Genomic DNA, 16,444 nt, shown 5'->3' with positions numbered 1-16,444 from the left:
GATTCACATCATTATATTTTCATGATACGATGGTGTCTCTGGCACAGATTAATATCAAAAAGCGGGGTACACTGTATTGTATAGCTACATGCATGGTTTGAAATGCAGTATTTATGAATGTTTAACGTTCATTTTTTGCAATTAATGTTCATATTTTCGATTTTGTTGATACTTGATATTTGAGAAAAAAAACTCATAAACCCGGGAACTCAAAGTGAAAGCTCGTAAAGCGGGAACTGCCTGTGTATGGTTCTGGTAATGGTTTTTAAAATACTTTATTGTACAGTGCATCAATAAAAGATTGAAATAACACAATTGCATATTATTTCTGTTATTATTCTTTGCATGATTCTTCTAGACATAGTATTGCAATTATCGTGCAAAAAAAGAGACAAGCAAAATTGATAGTACTTATGAAGTTTGAATGCCAAAAAATGGCTAGAAGTTTCTAACGTGATCCCGCTTATATCATGATATGAATCTTTAGACTCCAAGTATCGTGTTATAATGGGTTTCACCTGTATCAATACTGAAAAAGCATATGACACTGTGACATCATGCAGATTACAAGGACATTTATTTGTATTCAAAAAAAAAAACTTCATGAAGAATACAACTTACCAAGTCTGAATAAAAACATCCTTTTCAAAAACATACAACCAAAAGGAATTTCTGAAGGCTGAGTCTTAATTTCTACCCTCTTAATTTCTACATTGTTACAAACGAACTCCCACCCACATTGTCACATGCACTATATGTAGATGACTTTAGCATATCCAGCAAATCACAGAACATGAGAACAATAGAAATATTCTTTTCTTTTTCTTTGATTAGCTGGATATTGTTTTGGAATAGGATATTACAATGTGTAAACAACAAAATAGATCAATGGGCTTGAAGAAACGGATTTAGGATATCAACAAAAAAAACAGTATGTGTGCACTTCTGCCTAAAATGAAATCTGCACACAGACCTTGAGCTTATGTTAAATAACCAAATTATCTTTTGTTAATTCAAGTGTTAAGTTTCTAAAATTAAACTTAGATAGGAAACTGAACTTCTTTGAACATATAAGATGTGAATAGAATTGTATGAAATGTCACAACATTAGCATTAGTAGAGGCATATGATGCAAGAAAGCAAGCTTATACAGCATCAGCCAAAAAAAAAAAAAAAACTTCCACTTCACCCCTCCGTTTGTTCGAAATACCTGTCCAGCTAAGCCTTAAGTTTATTTAGGCTATCAACATCCACAACAAGGGATGGAAGTCTGTTCCACCAGCCAACTACCTGCTGGCTAAAAGCAAATTTCCGCACATCTATCCTTTTTTTTTTTTTTTTTTTTTTATGTGAACCCTAAACACAAGAGGTATTAGAACCTATGTAGATTGTAATTTTCAGGAAATACGTATGAAGGAAGGTTGTTCCAGAAAACGGCAGTTGAATGAATAAATGAGGAAGATGAAAAGTTGGTTCTGTGGGTTTGAAGTTGGACAGTAAATGGATGTTGGCTAGTGGCGGCATCTGTTCGGACTGTTTTGAAAGAGAGAGCGGGAATTATAGAAGCCAATTCAGAAGAACAGTGCCCATGGAAGTATCTGTAGAAGAGGCATGCAGCAGCAACAGTACGTCTATAAGAAAGTGAGTGGAGAGACTCTGTTAGAGATGAATCATTAATTAACCTAACTGCCCTCTCTTGAATGGAATCAAGAAGCCTGAGAGAGGTTTTGGGTGCACCACCCGAGGTGTGAGAACAATATTCCATGGTAGGGCGGATTTGCAATTTATACAGAGTGAGCAGCTGTTTGGAAGAAAAGTAACGCCTAGAGTGAAAGAGAAAACCAAGTTTTTTTTAGATGCAGAGGAAGCAATATTTGTAATGTGGTTGTGCCAAGAGAGATTATAAGTCTCTCTTGGCACAAGAGAGACTTATAATCTCTCTTGGCACAAGCTTATAATCTCCGAATCCCCAAAAGAGATATATCTTATAATCTCCGAATCTCCGATTATATAGCTTATAATCTCCGAATCCCCAAAACAGATATATCATTTTGCCTAGAAATCGGAGTGTCACTAAAGATAAGCATAGGAGCAGAAGAATCCTTCTTTGCGAGATATAAGACAAGATTGAGTTTTAGAAGGGTTGAAATCAACTAAGTTGTCTTTGCCCCACTGGAGAATTACCAGAAGATCGGCATTTAAGGAATTGGTAGCAGATTTTCAAGAAGTTGAAGCTGATTGAGCAGGACAAGGTTTCTCAAAATGGAGTGTGGAAGGCAATGTGCTATCATCGGCAAAACTATGGATAGGATTTCCAGTCAATGGAAGAAGGTCATTAATATACAAGAGGAAAAGAGTGGGGGAAAGAACTGAACCGTGGGCTAAACCGGCATTAGTGGAGAAGTTAGAAGACAGAGAGCCATCTACCATCACCCTCAGTGAGCGATCAGAGAGAAAACTGGATAGCCAATTACTAAAAGCAGTTGGGAAACCATAAGATGGAAGCTTGTTTAGAAGACCTTTATGCCAAACATGATCAAAAGCCTTTGAGATGTCAAGAGCAACTACTTGTGTTTCACCGAACCTTTCCATTGAATTAGTCCATAAATGGGTAACATAAGCCAGAATATCACTAGTGGATCGACACTGACGGAATCCATACTGGCGATCGTTGATCAGACGGAAGGTTTCTAGGTAGTTTAAGAGTTTGTGGTTAATTGATCCTACATCTGTCTTTCCTCAATTTGAATTTATGCCTTCTCAGGTGATTATTCTGAGCAAGAGGCAGAATTCCATCAGCATTGAGCATGCTCAAACCATTCAAGGCTTGATACACCTCTATCAGATTACCTCACCGGTGCCTATTTTCCAGACACTGTAATTTGTGAAACTTAAGCCTTTCTTGGTAAGAGCAACCCTTTGTTCCATTCACTCTGTACTCGTTCCAGCAGCTCTACATCCTTCTTTAGGCGCCTCCGTAGCCAGGTGGGAAGGAGCAGCAGTGCGTAACACATGCTTCTTGATTAGACCGGGGTTCGAGCCCATCACCACCAAATACGGAGGATGCGGAAAGGTCAGGGAATGACCACCGCATATTCCTGGAGCAATATGGCCTTAGTTCCTAATGCTCCTAAAAACCAAATAACAAACAACAAACAACATCCTTCTTTAAATGAGGGCTCCAGACTTGTATACAGTACTCAAGGTGTGGCCTGACCATTGCCACACAATATACAAGGGAATAACCACCTCCTTATCCCTGCTAGAAAAATTCCTGTATATCATTGATAAGACACCATGAGCTACTCTTGCACCCCGTCTGCACTGCTCAGAGAACTTCATATCTGCTTGCACAATTACCCCCAGGTCCTTTTCCTTCTCTTCCACTGTCAGTGTAGTACCACAGAGTTAATACGTTGGTCTGGGGTTGCTGTTTCCCATATGTTGTACTTTACATTTGTCAATGTTAAACTTCATTTGCCACCTCTCAGCCCATCTGCTCAAACTTTGCAGATCCTGTTGCAGCAGCATAGTGTCAGTAGTGTCCTTAACAACCCTGCCAACCTTTTTATCGTCTGCAAACTTGGACATTAACCTTAATATACAATCATCAATATTATTTATAAATACAGAAAACAATAATGGACCAAACACTGAACCCTGAGGGACTCTGCTAATAACATTAGTCCACGATGAGCAGTGTCCATTGATTACCACTCTCTGTCTTCTCCCCCTCAACCACCCCTTTATCCATAGCATCAATTTGCCTCCAATGCCACACTGCTCCAATTTATGCAGCAGTCTTCCATGTGCAACAGTATAAAAGCCTTTCTAAGATCCAAGTATATAATATCAAAGTTATTCCCTGCATCCAGTTCTTTTCTGACTGCATCATAGTATCCAATCAAATTGGTCAGGCAAGACTTCCCCTTAACAAAACCATGCTGTGTCCGAGCTATAACTGGAGTCTTGTCTAGATGATCCTGCAGTGCTTCTTTAACCAGTGCCTCTATTATTTTTCTGGGAACAGAAGTTAAACTCACAGGTCTATAATTACTTGTGTCAGCCTTTGATCCTCCTTTGTGAATTGGGGTCACATTTGCACATCTCCAGTCTATGGGTACCTCCCCTGAGTGCAAGGAAGCTCTCATAATTATGGCTAAGAGTTTGCTTACTTCCTTTGGTGCCTCCTTTAATATAACTGGATAGATCCCATCCACCCCAGGTGCCTTTCTTGTGTTTATCTTCAACAATTTCTCCTCCACTTTACTCTCAGTTATTACAAGATTATCTAGCTTACTGCCAGAGTTGAATACACCTCTGGCATTCCACTCACTGAATAACTCCTCATGTGTGAATGTTGATGCAAAATATTCATTTAGTTTGTTAGCTACCTGAGCAGGATCATCAACAGTTGAACCATCGATATCAAGTGGACCAATCTGATTCATCCCCTTCCTTCTAGAGTTTACATAAGTAAAGAACTCTTTGCTGTTTTTCTTTACATCCTTTGCGAAAGATTTCTCATAATCTGCCTTTGCCTGCCTAACCTCATTTGTCACTTGGTTACAAATCAACTTATATCTATCATAGGCTTCTGTGTCACGTGTTAATTTATATGTATGACATGCATTTTTCTTCTCTGCCATATGTCTCATCAGTTCATCCGACATCCATTTAAGCCTAAACCTTGAACAATATTTCTTAGTTGGTATTTAAAGCCTAGTAGCTTCCAAGATAAGTTCTTTGAATGCTTCCCATTTTGAATTTGCTGTTGATAACATCATCAGTTGGTCCTGCTGTATAGAATATAAATACTGTCTCAGACCATCGTAGTCGCAATTACGAAAGCAATAACCCTTCCCTTTACCCTTGATTGTAGTTACCTCTTTGAGTAAATCCCACTTCAGCACACTGTGATCACTGCCACCTAGTGGTTCCTCTATCTGCAGATTCTTAATGCATGAAGAATCACTACTGGTAATCAGATCAAGAGTATTACTCCCTCTAGTTGCCTTCCAAACATGCTGATGTAGAAAACAATCATCCAATAAATCCACAAAAGCCTTGCTAGTGTGTGAGTGACCAACCCACAAATTCCAGTCAATATCTGGGAAATTAAAATTCCCTATTTTAAGACTCTCTGATTTACTGGCCCACTCTATTTCCCTGTACAATTTCTTATTATACTCATCAGAATCATTAGGCCTATAGCACACTCCTACTCTCAGTTTTGATCTCCCAATGCTTATGTCACCCCAAACTGACTCGACACTGCACTGTCCAACGATGTCGACTGGCTTCACTTCCTTGGATTTTGTGTGTTTCTTAACTAATAGCATAACCCCTCCTCCCTTCCTATCCTGTCTATCCTTTCTGTAGACGTACGCCCCAAATTCCAGTTCTGCATTCCTTATATCTGTGTGACACCACGTCTCTGATATCCCAACAATATCCGCCTTTGATGCTTTGAGCAATATCTCAAATTCATCAAATTTATTTACCAAACTCCTAGCATTGGTGTACACACATGTATACATGCACCTGTTCTTTTTCCTGGCTACCCTAACACAACCCATGTGTTTACTTGTACCGCAATGACTTCCAGCAGTCTCTGATATATCCTGCATCTTGTTTTCCACCCTGTCCATCATCAGGCCCTCCATATCGCTACTGGAGCATATCGCCCATCTCCTGTCCAGAGCTTATACGTCGAATCAAACGAACCACTGTTATCGCTTCGACATAAGCAGTTGTCTTTAAAGTACGCTTTAAAACTGAAATCCCTGCCAGACCATCCTACGTGGCCATTCGTTTTTGAGCCACGATGGGAAAATTTGTACAACACCCATAAGACTGCCAATCGTCCTTTTGGCATTCGTCTCCAAGAGCTACTCAAAGAACTTAATATCAAGGTAGACAAGGTTGCCCAAACACCAAAGCAACCCCTTCCACCCTGGCATGCTCATGTTCCAGCATGTGACTTGTCGCTTAGAAATTGGGGAAAGTCGGACACTCCATCATATGTCTACCTGCAGCTTTATTCAGCACACCGAACTGAACATTCTGACCGCGCCAGTTTACACAGACGGTTCGAAGTCAGAATCATATGTGGGATCTGTTGCTGTCTTTACAGACAGCACTATATCGGAGCAGATTCCCTCTGAATGCAGCATATTTACTGCAGAGCTGCACGCTATAGAGTTAGCCTTGGATCACATTAGTAAATGCCAATACCAACGGTTCGTTTTATATTCTGACTCTCTCAGTGTGTTACAGGCTTTAATATCTGTGAGAGGGCGCCTCCGTAGCCAGGTGGGAAGGAGCAGCAGTGCGTAGCATATGCTTCTTGATTAGACCGGGGTTCGAGCCCGTCACCACCAAATACGGAGTATGCGGAAAGGTCAAGGAATGACCACCGCATATCCCGGAGCAATATGGCCTTAGTTGCTAATGCTCCTAAAAACCAAATAACAAACAAACAAACAAACAAATATCTGTGAGATATAATCCTCATCCGGTTCTGTCTTGCATTCAGCAGAAGATTCACTTTCTCCATGAACGTGAATATGATATCCCCTTCTGCTGGATTCCCAGCCACATTGGGATTATGGGAAATGATTTAGCGGACACCGCAGCCAAATCAGCAATTCCCAATAATAATCGCTGCCTGTCAGTCCCCTATACAGACTACAGGCAAATAATACACCAGAAGACACACTCCCAATGGCAGGATTCGTGGAATAGACAGACTGCGAATAAATTATATCATATAAAGCCTGTAATTGAACCGTGGCAGTCTAGTCTGTGCAGGAATCGTAAGGAGGAAGTTGTTCTTGCCCGGACCCGCATAGGACATAGTCATTTGACTCATTCTTTTTTGCTGAGGGCTGATGACCCTCCTATGTGTGAGTCCTGTGGCACAATTTTATCCATGAGACACATTTTAATTGATTGTCCAGATTTTAGCAAAATCCGTTTTACCGCTTTTAATCATCTGGCTGAGCCGTATACACTCGGTCAGATTTTATCTGACAATGACCATGTGTCTGCTATTTCTAGCTTTTTAAATCAGTAAACCTTTTTACTCATATTTAAAAAATCTACTTTGTTATTGTTACTTGTTTACTGATATTTGTCTTTTACAGTTTATACTTGTTTTTATACTTTGACTTGGTGACCTAACCCATTAGGCCACTGAAAATTTTACTTTTTATAACCAGGTTTTGGCGCATTATAGCCTTAGTTGCTAATGCGCTAATAAAAAAAAATCAACCAACCAACCAGCATCTTGTTTTTCCAGGCTTCTGCTCATTCCAATAGAAGCAGTGCAAGAATCACTTTCACCTCTGCCAGTGGCTACTGTTAATCTATTAGTCCTTGTATCCCTCCAAGCTAGCAGTTTTCCGACCCACCTAACACTGTCTCAATAGCATCAACAAATATTCTTGCACCCTTTCTATTTAAGTGTATCCCATCCCTTTAGAAGCAGTCTCTTCTGTTAACAAGTACAGACCAGGCTGAAAAAAATTCAATCCCTTGAGCCTTGCACATCCTTCCAGGGCCGAATTGATTGACAAGGCTCTCATCATATACTCCCTCCTATAGTGTCTGGGCAGAATTGCAGACACTTTCAAATTCAACCCTAATTCACGGCTTTTTTTCAATAGTGACCTGTACTTGTTAAGTAATTCTTCCGGTCTCCTACTCTTAATATCATTAGTGCCAACGTGTACAACTATATCACCTTTTGTGCCCTTAAAAGATGATATCTGCTTTACAACGTCATCAACCTTTGCCCCTGGCAGACATACCCTGGTCCTGTTCCACCTATCCTTTTTACAAAGCATGTTCCCTGTTTCCCTGACAATAGAGTCACCAACAACTACTAGTTCCTGTGGGACCAGCACATTCTACCTTGGGGGTTGCCACTGTGTTGCGTGATGACCAAGTGCAAGCTCTGGCATTGGTGTGGGCAGCTGAGAGCCTGATGGGCCCCTCATTACATTCTGATATAATGGCCCACTCTCTTTCTCCGTACAATTGTTGGTTATACTCATCAGAGTCATTAGGCCTATAATACACTCCTACCCTCATTTTATCTTTCCCAGTGCATATGTTACACCAAACTGACTGAACATTGAACTGTCCATCTCTATCAACTGGATACACTTCCTTAGATTTTGTTTCTTATGTATCAGTATAACCCCTCCTCCCTTGCTATCCTGTCTATATTTTCTGTACACATTGTACTCCCCAAATTCCAATTCTGCACTGATTATATCTGTGTGACACCACATCTCTGATAGCCCAACAATATCAGCCTTTGATATCTTGACCAGGACTTCAAATTCATCAAATTTATTTACTATACTCCTAGCATTGGTGTACATGCAAGTATACATGAGCCTGTTTTTACTCTTAGTTATCCTAACACAGCCCATATATTTACTTGTTCCATAATGACTTCCCCCCAGTCCCTGAAATTCCCAGCACCTTGCTTTCCAGGCTGCTACTCATTCTAATAGAAGCAATGCAAGAATCACTTTCATCTCTGTCTGTGGCTACTGTTAAGCTTTTAGTGTGTGAATCCTCCCATGCTATCAGTTTTCCAACTCGCCTAACACTGCCTCAACAGCATCAGGAAACATTCTTTCACCCTTTCTATTTAAGTGTATCCGATCCCTGTAAAAGCAGTCGCTCCTGTTAACAAGCACAGACCATCATGAAAAAAATTCTACCCCATGATCCCTGCACATTTTCTCCAGGGCCAAATTGATTGACAACATATTCAAAGTGCTGTCAGTAACATCATGGGGGAGTGGACAGTAAACCTTGCACATCTTGTATAAAGCACTAACAAGGTCTAAATTGAATTATGGATCACCAGTCTACAACTCAGCATGAAAGAGTGTGCAGTAAACCCTCAATTTAACGGATTAATAGGGGAGAAGGGGGTGTCCGTTAATGCCGAAAGTTTGTTAAATCGAATGTAACCTGGGGGGGGACATTTTTTTATTGTTCTTAATGTAAAATAAATAGCTTTAATACAATATACAGTACTGTATAATATAAAATTATTAAATTATAATAAAGAATATGTAATATTCTGTTGTAAATATAAAATGTTGCAATTTGACCTTTGATTTATGGATATCAGAAACAGTTTGTTTTTTTACACTTGCTACTGTGTTAAATTAGCTCTAATTTCTGTACCACATTTAAGTTCACAGACATTCTTTTAACTCCTCTATCGCTTGATGCCATTTTAAATTTTAAGGATTGCGAAATTATTTAATAAATAAAGTCAATTCAGAAATCACAGAAACACTCTATATACAACCTGACCTCACGATAGCTTGAGGGAGACAAAACAGCTATTTGAACATGTTTTCAGAAAGAATAAAAAAATAATTTCCTGAATTTGTTTATATTAATAATTATTCCTGAATTATTCATTTTTAATTAATAATAACACTGAAGCTTTGTATAACCTAAAAAAAAATATGGTCGAGATTAATGTGTATATTACTGTATTATTATTTGCCATTTCCATTAAATCCAAAATCTGTTATATCGGGGTCTGTTAAATCGAGGGTTTACTGAATTTAAAATGGCTAGACCTAGTCCATCATAGTGCATTGTGTATGACAACAGGTGTGTTTCACAGTTTGCCCATATATAGTCTTTATGCAGAAACCACCAAGCCTCAGACGACAGTAAGTAGAGCTAAATTATGCTTATGAGATAAGATCCTTACCTAAGCACCCTGTCTGGGGAATGTTGTTTAACCCCCAATTGGAAGACATCATTTGAAATCACAGACAGATAAATCAACCATTAGGCATTAGACTCAAAGATCTAATAGAAACATTATTTTAATCTAGATGTTGCAAAAATGCCAAAAGCTTTCACTGTGGCAATTGCAACCTCTACTGTGCAAACGATCATTATGATATTGGGGTAAAACACCCTTGCCCAAGGCTAATTTTCAGCATCTACATGCAATACATTAAACAATTTTGCAGTTATGTTCCAATATATGCAAATGGATTGAAATCAGGAACTTCAGTAGGTTCTGCAGCAGTTTTCCCAGATGTAACGTTATTGTACAAACTACCAAAAGAGTGCAGGGAATTAGAAGTGATGTTCTTGGTACTGAACCACTTCAAAATTATACGTCAGAAAGGATTGATATATACAGATTCCATGAGCATTTTACAAGCACTGCTGGGCACAACCACTTATACCCATCCAATTTTCCAACAAATCCCTTCAGATTGTAATAAACCTCATTAAAAAGAAACCAGGCATACAGTTTACTGGATTCCAGGGCATGCAGGAATAAATGGAAATGAAGATGCAGACAAAGTAGCAAAAACCACCACATTTCTTACTACATGCACATACTACAGGCCAGTTATTCAAAGGGCCTGCTGAACTACCTAGCAACAGATTTGACAAAACCAAAAATTCAAACAAATTATGGCAGATAAAACCAAAAATTGAAAAATGGTCTTGAAGATTAAGAAAATTAAGAGGTAGTTTTAGCTAGACTAAGAATAGGACATATCATGCATTCTTATCTTCTTTGAGCAGAAGAAACTCCAAGGTGCCAAATTTGTGACTCAGTCAAAATAGTTTAATGCATACTTGTTGATTTCCTTGAATATGAAAATGAGAAACGAAAATCTTTTGCAACTCTCTACCAGTCACAGTCTGCTATCACTTTTTCAGACCTCCCGAGTTATAGTAGTGTTACCGACATCTTTAATTTTACAAAGTCAATTAATCTTGATCATATGTTATAAATACCATACAAACAACAACGTAAAAAGAGAATACCTTAATAAGTAAAACCATATCAAGATAATAAGAAAACTGAAATTACACAGATTCGTATGGACACACATACCAAAAAAAAAAAAAAAAAAAAGATATGACTTGAAAAAAAAAGTACTTTTGCTCCAAAAAACCCTTAACCAGCCAACCAACTTTGAATTCTTAGCCAAGGATTTCTCATAATCTTCCCTAGCTTAACTTTACTCCCTTAGTGACATGATTGCAGACTAGCATTTTTTGTAGATTTCCATGTCACCTGCTAATTTATAATCATCTCATTCATTTTTATTCTCTGCCACTAGTCTCATCTGACATCCATTTAGTTCTAAACCGTGAACAATATCTCTGTTGGTATGAAAAGCTTAGTAGCTTCTATGATTACTTCCCTGAATGCATGTATATATGCATGTGTGCGCACCAGGGCCGTGCTGTGCCATTTTAGCACCTGAAGCAAGAATGAAAAATCGCCCCCTACTGTTAATGATGGCAACATTGGCAATTATTTAATCTTTCTTTTGATGCCCCTTTCAGCTTTTCACGTGAGGCAAGAGCCTCGTTTGCTTTGCCCTTTGCACGGCTCTGGTGCACACATACACATGCATATATACACAGCTTGATTTCTGTAGGTACACTGCTTCTTTAGCAGCTTTATATACGACAAAAGCATTCACTGTGGTTAATGCCATTAGCATGCATTAATAACTTCACTACCCATCCTTTTCATAATCAAACATGTTCTTGAATACATGCTGTGCATTCTTCTGCATTCCAACTATCACAATTAAATACGAAATTTTGCTTTGTTGAAGACTTTACCATTTTCTAAAGAAATTAAACTCATGGTTGAAAAAATCAACTTGAATATAGTGTGGCGGCTAATAATCTACAGTAGTATATCCTAAGCTTCAAATATCAGGAAAATATAAATCAGTTTAACTAAGCCATACCTGGTGTTCAGAGCCAGCTCAAAGGATTGTAGTGCCTAAGCCAACTTTACTTTGGTGCTTGCACCCAATCCCATTCATATAAAGTGAAAAGGGGTTTTCAGCTCAAAAGTAAAATATAAATTTTTCTATATCTAATTTTATTTATTTCATTCAGTTCATTTTATTAAAATCTTAAAATAAAAAATATAATTAATTTAACTTAAGTTAATATTAACTTAATATAATAAATTATATAAATTAATGTAATTTATTATATTAAATTACGTTAATTTAATATAAAGTTAAATTAAACTATATTAAATTACATTAATTTAATATAGAGTTAAATTAATTTAACTCTAAAAAATAAATAGCATTAATTATTACGTACTCAAGGTTTTGTCTTCAAATGTCAATTTTTTTCCCTGCCTTAATAGCTACGAGTCTTGGCATCATTTCGTCCATGTTTAAATCCTTGTCAGTGGCATGTTTCAGTTGATAAAATTGCCAGTCCATCCAGCTATTCTTGTGTCATCATGGAATGGAGATAAGTTATGATTAACTTCCATCTTTGAAAAGGTCCAGTCTGCAATAGTCACTGATACTGGCAATTTTTCAAGAATTCTCCTGCTCCAAAAAGATTTGCCAATGATGCCATTAAATTGTTTGTGCACATTAACTGCTAAATTTAAGTGGAGAATGAATGCCATAGAAATGTTTTTGTAATTAATTTAATTCTTTGTATAAATTAATGCTGGAGATGTTGTGATCACCATATGTAGGCAGAATTTCTAAATTCATGAAATTGTTGCACTGCTTGTCAATCCTCATTTTTGTAGCATAATTCAAATTATATAGAAATTAGAATTAAACATTGTGCTTTACACTCAAGCCTATCTTTCACTGACTGGATTGCACTGTCTAATATGGTGACAAAGTGGATCCTAAAATTTTTCTCCTCTATCCTTCCAACTTCATTTCAGATTCATTATCAAACAATTTTTTGTGGTGAATTCTTGTTGCCCAAATTCAGGTTCATTTCAATTGCCAACTTTTTTGCATCATCTAGAAGACATTTGTATATATCCTCTATTCTGCAGTTGTTAAAGTTTTTGATTAATTTTGAAAGCAGAGAGATAATGTGTGATATATTCAAATTGACCCCTTTGAGAGCTTTGCTTGTATTGTTTATTTGGCTCAAAATGGCATACTAAACAGTCAGGCAGTAGATAAAAACTGCAGCCATTATCAATCCACTTCAGAATGGAAACCTCCTCAACAATTTGTGTTGAGGGAAATGGACCATAATCTGCTACACTGGTTCAGTGCGGGTTGGCATCTCGACCGTATTTAACAGTCATGGGCTTGAACCTTGGCCTACTCAAGGAGCGTGTGCTGTTGCACTCTTGTTGCCGACCACTCGGCTACAGAGGCTTCCCAGGCAGTAGATCAATTTACTTTAATAATTTTTTCAGTTGCCAAAAGTTTGCATTTTAATTTTCTATATAGAATGCCATTTTTAAACTGTTTGCTTGTTTCTTGGTGCCTCCGTAGCCAAATGGGAAGGAGCAGCAGTGCGTAGCGGTTGCTTATTGATAGACCGGGGTTCGAGCCCGTCACCACCAGATGCGGAAAGGTCAGGGAATGACCACCGCATATTCCTGGAGCAATATGGCCTTAGTTGCTAATGCTCCTAAAAACCAAAAAAAACAACAACAACAAGCTTGTTTCTTGTTTATATATATTTTTTTTTTTTTTTTTTTGTATAATTTAAGTACAATTAGTAAAATAGGTAAGATATATTTCATATAGGATAAGCTGGTAGCTTATCCTATATGAAATATCAAACTTCTTTTGATTTTTGCTTTGAAAGTTTGATTTTGCCTAACTAGTTTGTTATTCTTAACATAACGTTTTACCACGATTTAAGCTTGTAGGAATTAGCCTTTCCACCGTCCGCTTCTTTTCCATAAAATACATTTTATTATCCTATTTTGCTTCATTATACTTATGATATACCAGGATTTCTTTCTATAAGGGACAGGAAGTTACGCTCCTGGTAAAATCCGACGTACATTTGCATTATAGCTTTCCTTTTACTTTTAACTTTTTACTATCATACTCTATTTTTCTTACCTCATGAACTATTAGAGTAATTCGAGGGGGATTGAGGTACTATTGCTATTCTTAAACCTTGAATCCGTTCTCCTTTTTTAGCTTTTGCTCCTTTTGTACTTATTAATATGATATTAATTGTGAAGGATATTGGTTCTTATTTATTACTCTTCTTCCTTAATATATGCTTTTGCTGTCTTAGCTATCGGTTGGGCTAAAGTCATCCAGCCTGTTAACAACAAAATTATTTTCTAACTTTAATTATACTTATCCATTTATCGCATAAATTACCTTTTTACCGTGTTAAACAGGCAGATGATATCAGAAACTGATTACCGGGTTAATTGTAGGGGGACATATTGAAAGAGTTAGCCCTCGATAAAGTCCCTTTCAATGTGTCCTATTACCTATAATTGACTTGATATATATTATTATTATGTTTATTAATTGTTTTATTTTTACTTTGACTAATGATCATCCTTTACTAGGTTTGGCCTGGTGGACCAGTTATGGCTATTATAGGGTTAAGTAGCTACCAGCTTATCCTATATGAAATATATCTTACCTATTTTACTAATTGTACTTAAACTATACAAAAAATATATAATAAGACTGATGTAATGTTCTATCTAGATATGTATAAATGGCATTGATTAGTTCTTGTTTAGTTTACTTTACATAAGTTATTTATTAATTTTCTATATTTTATATATATATATATATATATATATATATATATATATATATATATATATATATATATATATATTCCTCTCTGGCCGGGTCGGCCAGAGAGGAAGACCGTTGTCATGAAAGGGTGTACCTGATCAGCTGTAAATCACCATAGCTATATTCCACTGACCAGTTGATAAAATAAAATTTTTTTCTTTAAGCAGTAATAAATCAGTACTTTACTTTAGCAGGAAATTAGCAAAAGCTAATTTCCTGCTAATTTAAAGCTAATTACTGAATTTTATTATTTACAGTAGAAAATATGGCTTTTTGCTATAACAGTGTAGTTCTGAAGTGAATGTTTTATATTTATTTCTTTTAATTATTTTTAGAAAGAGAGGAAGAGAAGCTTAAGAATAACAATAGAGATTTGTCTTTAGTAAGTACAGTCAATGTAATATGATATTTGAAAATTCATTGTTAGAATTTCCATTTAGGTTAGTATTTAAATAACTAGTAAATAAAGGCAGTTAAATAACATTCCACTTGATTATTCTCTATGTACCCGCTTAAATTTTTGCATTAGATTTAAGTAAAATAATAAGAGGAGTTTACCTCAATATAGTACGTAGAACACTTCCGTATGACTCTCCAGAAATTAAAATGAAAAAATCGAAAACTTGCATTAGAGTAAAAAATAAATAATTAAAAACCAATTTAAAGCAATTAAAAAGAATCTAATGAAAATATTCAAAACGATTTTCATTCCTGAAGCTGACAACGCTTTTCAACCTTATGTCATGATCACAGGAATGAAAGTTACCGAATATGGTTGAACCTGAAACTTAAATAGTGATTATTTGTCTTCGCGCATGCACGTAAAGGTCCACCCATCGGAGATCAAATATGGACACTGAACATTAACAGAATTCTCATGTAATTTAATTTCTACGGTTTCTGCAATTCATAGTCGCGTATAATTATGCTGAATATTCAGTATTTTGGCCTCGTTAAATAAAAAAGTGTTTTCGTTAATGGCATGAAAGGCTAATTCTGACGCTGCTGAACGAGAGGCATGAACTGAGGCTTCATGTTGATTCACATGAATATTCAGAGAAAATCGCATCGAACCTTGGTAAGACAAATCACAATCACCGCAAGAAATGTTGTATAACAGATCATTAATTTGTGTTGCGAGCGCAGAAAGAACCGAGCAATTGTTCAGTATAGTGTGTGAATCAGAGCTGTAATACTCAATACGTAGAGCGTATTGAGTACTACAGCTCTGATTCATACTATCTAATTCATTTTTAAAACTCTTGACTAAATCATTCACTTCCTGTCTCTCCAGGTGTAACCTATCGATACACCTAATTATGGGGGATTTTTTGAATGTCTTGGTGCAAAATTACATTAAATCAACAGTAAGATACTTGGCCCAAAGTTACCATATTTCTTTTCTAAAATATTACCTTCAAAACAACATTGTTCCGAAGTTTGCCAGGGTTAATTTATATCAAAAAATTTCAGGCATAAAACAACTAACACTGGCCACATTGTGTAATATTGTTAAACTTGCCTTAAAATCTTGATATTCAAATAAACAAAAATGCTTTTCCCAGGTTAGGAAGCTTATCTACATAATTATCTACCTTATCTACATCCGATATAGTCTTCAATATCGACCAATTGGTCTATATTGAAGACCTCCATAGATTTGCAACGGGAAGCACAGGCCTCAGAAATAAAAAAAAAAAAAAAAAAAAAAAACAGACACGTTAATAAATTGCAAACATTATCGGATAGGTCAAGATACGTTCGTGTGAATTCTAACACATTGTCGCGGGCTTGCGACCAAGTACATACGAGTTGGGTGACAACCCCCCCCC

The 16,444-nt window shown here is 36.8% G+C and overlaps 1 protein-coding gene across 1 annotated transcript in view; it reads left to right on the top strand.

Moving 5' to 3' along the window:
* LOC150087354 (calcium load-activated calcium channel) overlaps window positions 1-16,444 on the top strand; it is a 147,766-nt gene that overhangs the window by 70,520 nt on the left and 60,802 nt on the right. Inside the window, exon 4 of the mRNA XM_090372017.1 lies at window positions 14,948-14,994. Coding sequence (XP_090228143.1) covers window positions 14,948-14,994 — 47 coding nt within the window. The remainder of the gene's footprint in view (window positions 1-14,947; window positions 14,995-16,444) is intronic.

Source organism: Mastigoproctus giganteus, chromosome 4 (assembly GCF_048544385.1).
Source record: "Mastigoproctus giganteus isolate SK-2022 chromosome 4, ASM4854438v1, whole genome shotgun sequence".
In the NCBI taxonomy this organism is placed as follows: domain Eukaryota; kingdom Metazoa; phylum Arthropoda; class Arachnida; order Uropygi; family Thelyphonidae; genus Mastigoproctus; species Mastigoproctus giganteus.
This window is presented reverse-complemented; position numbering and strand designations above follow the sequence as displayed.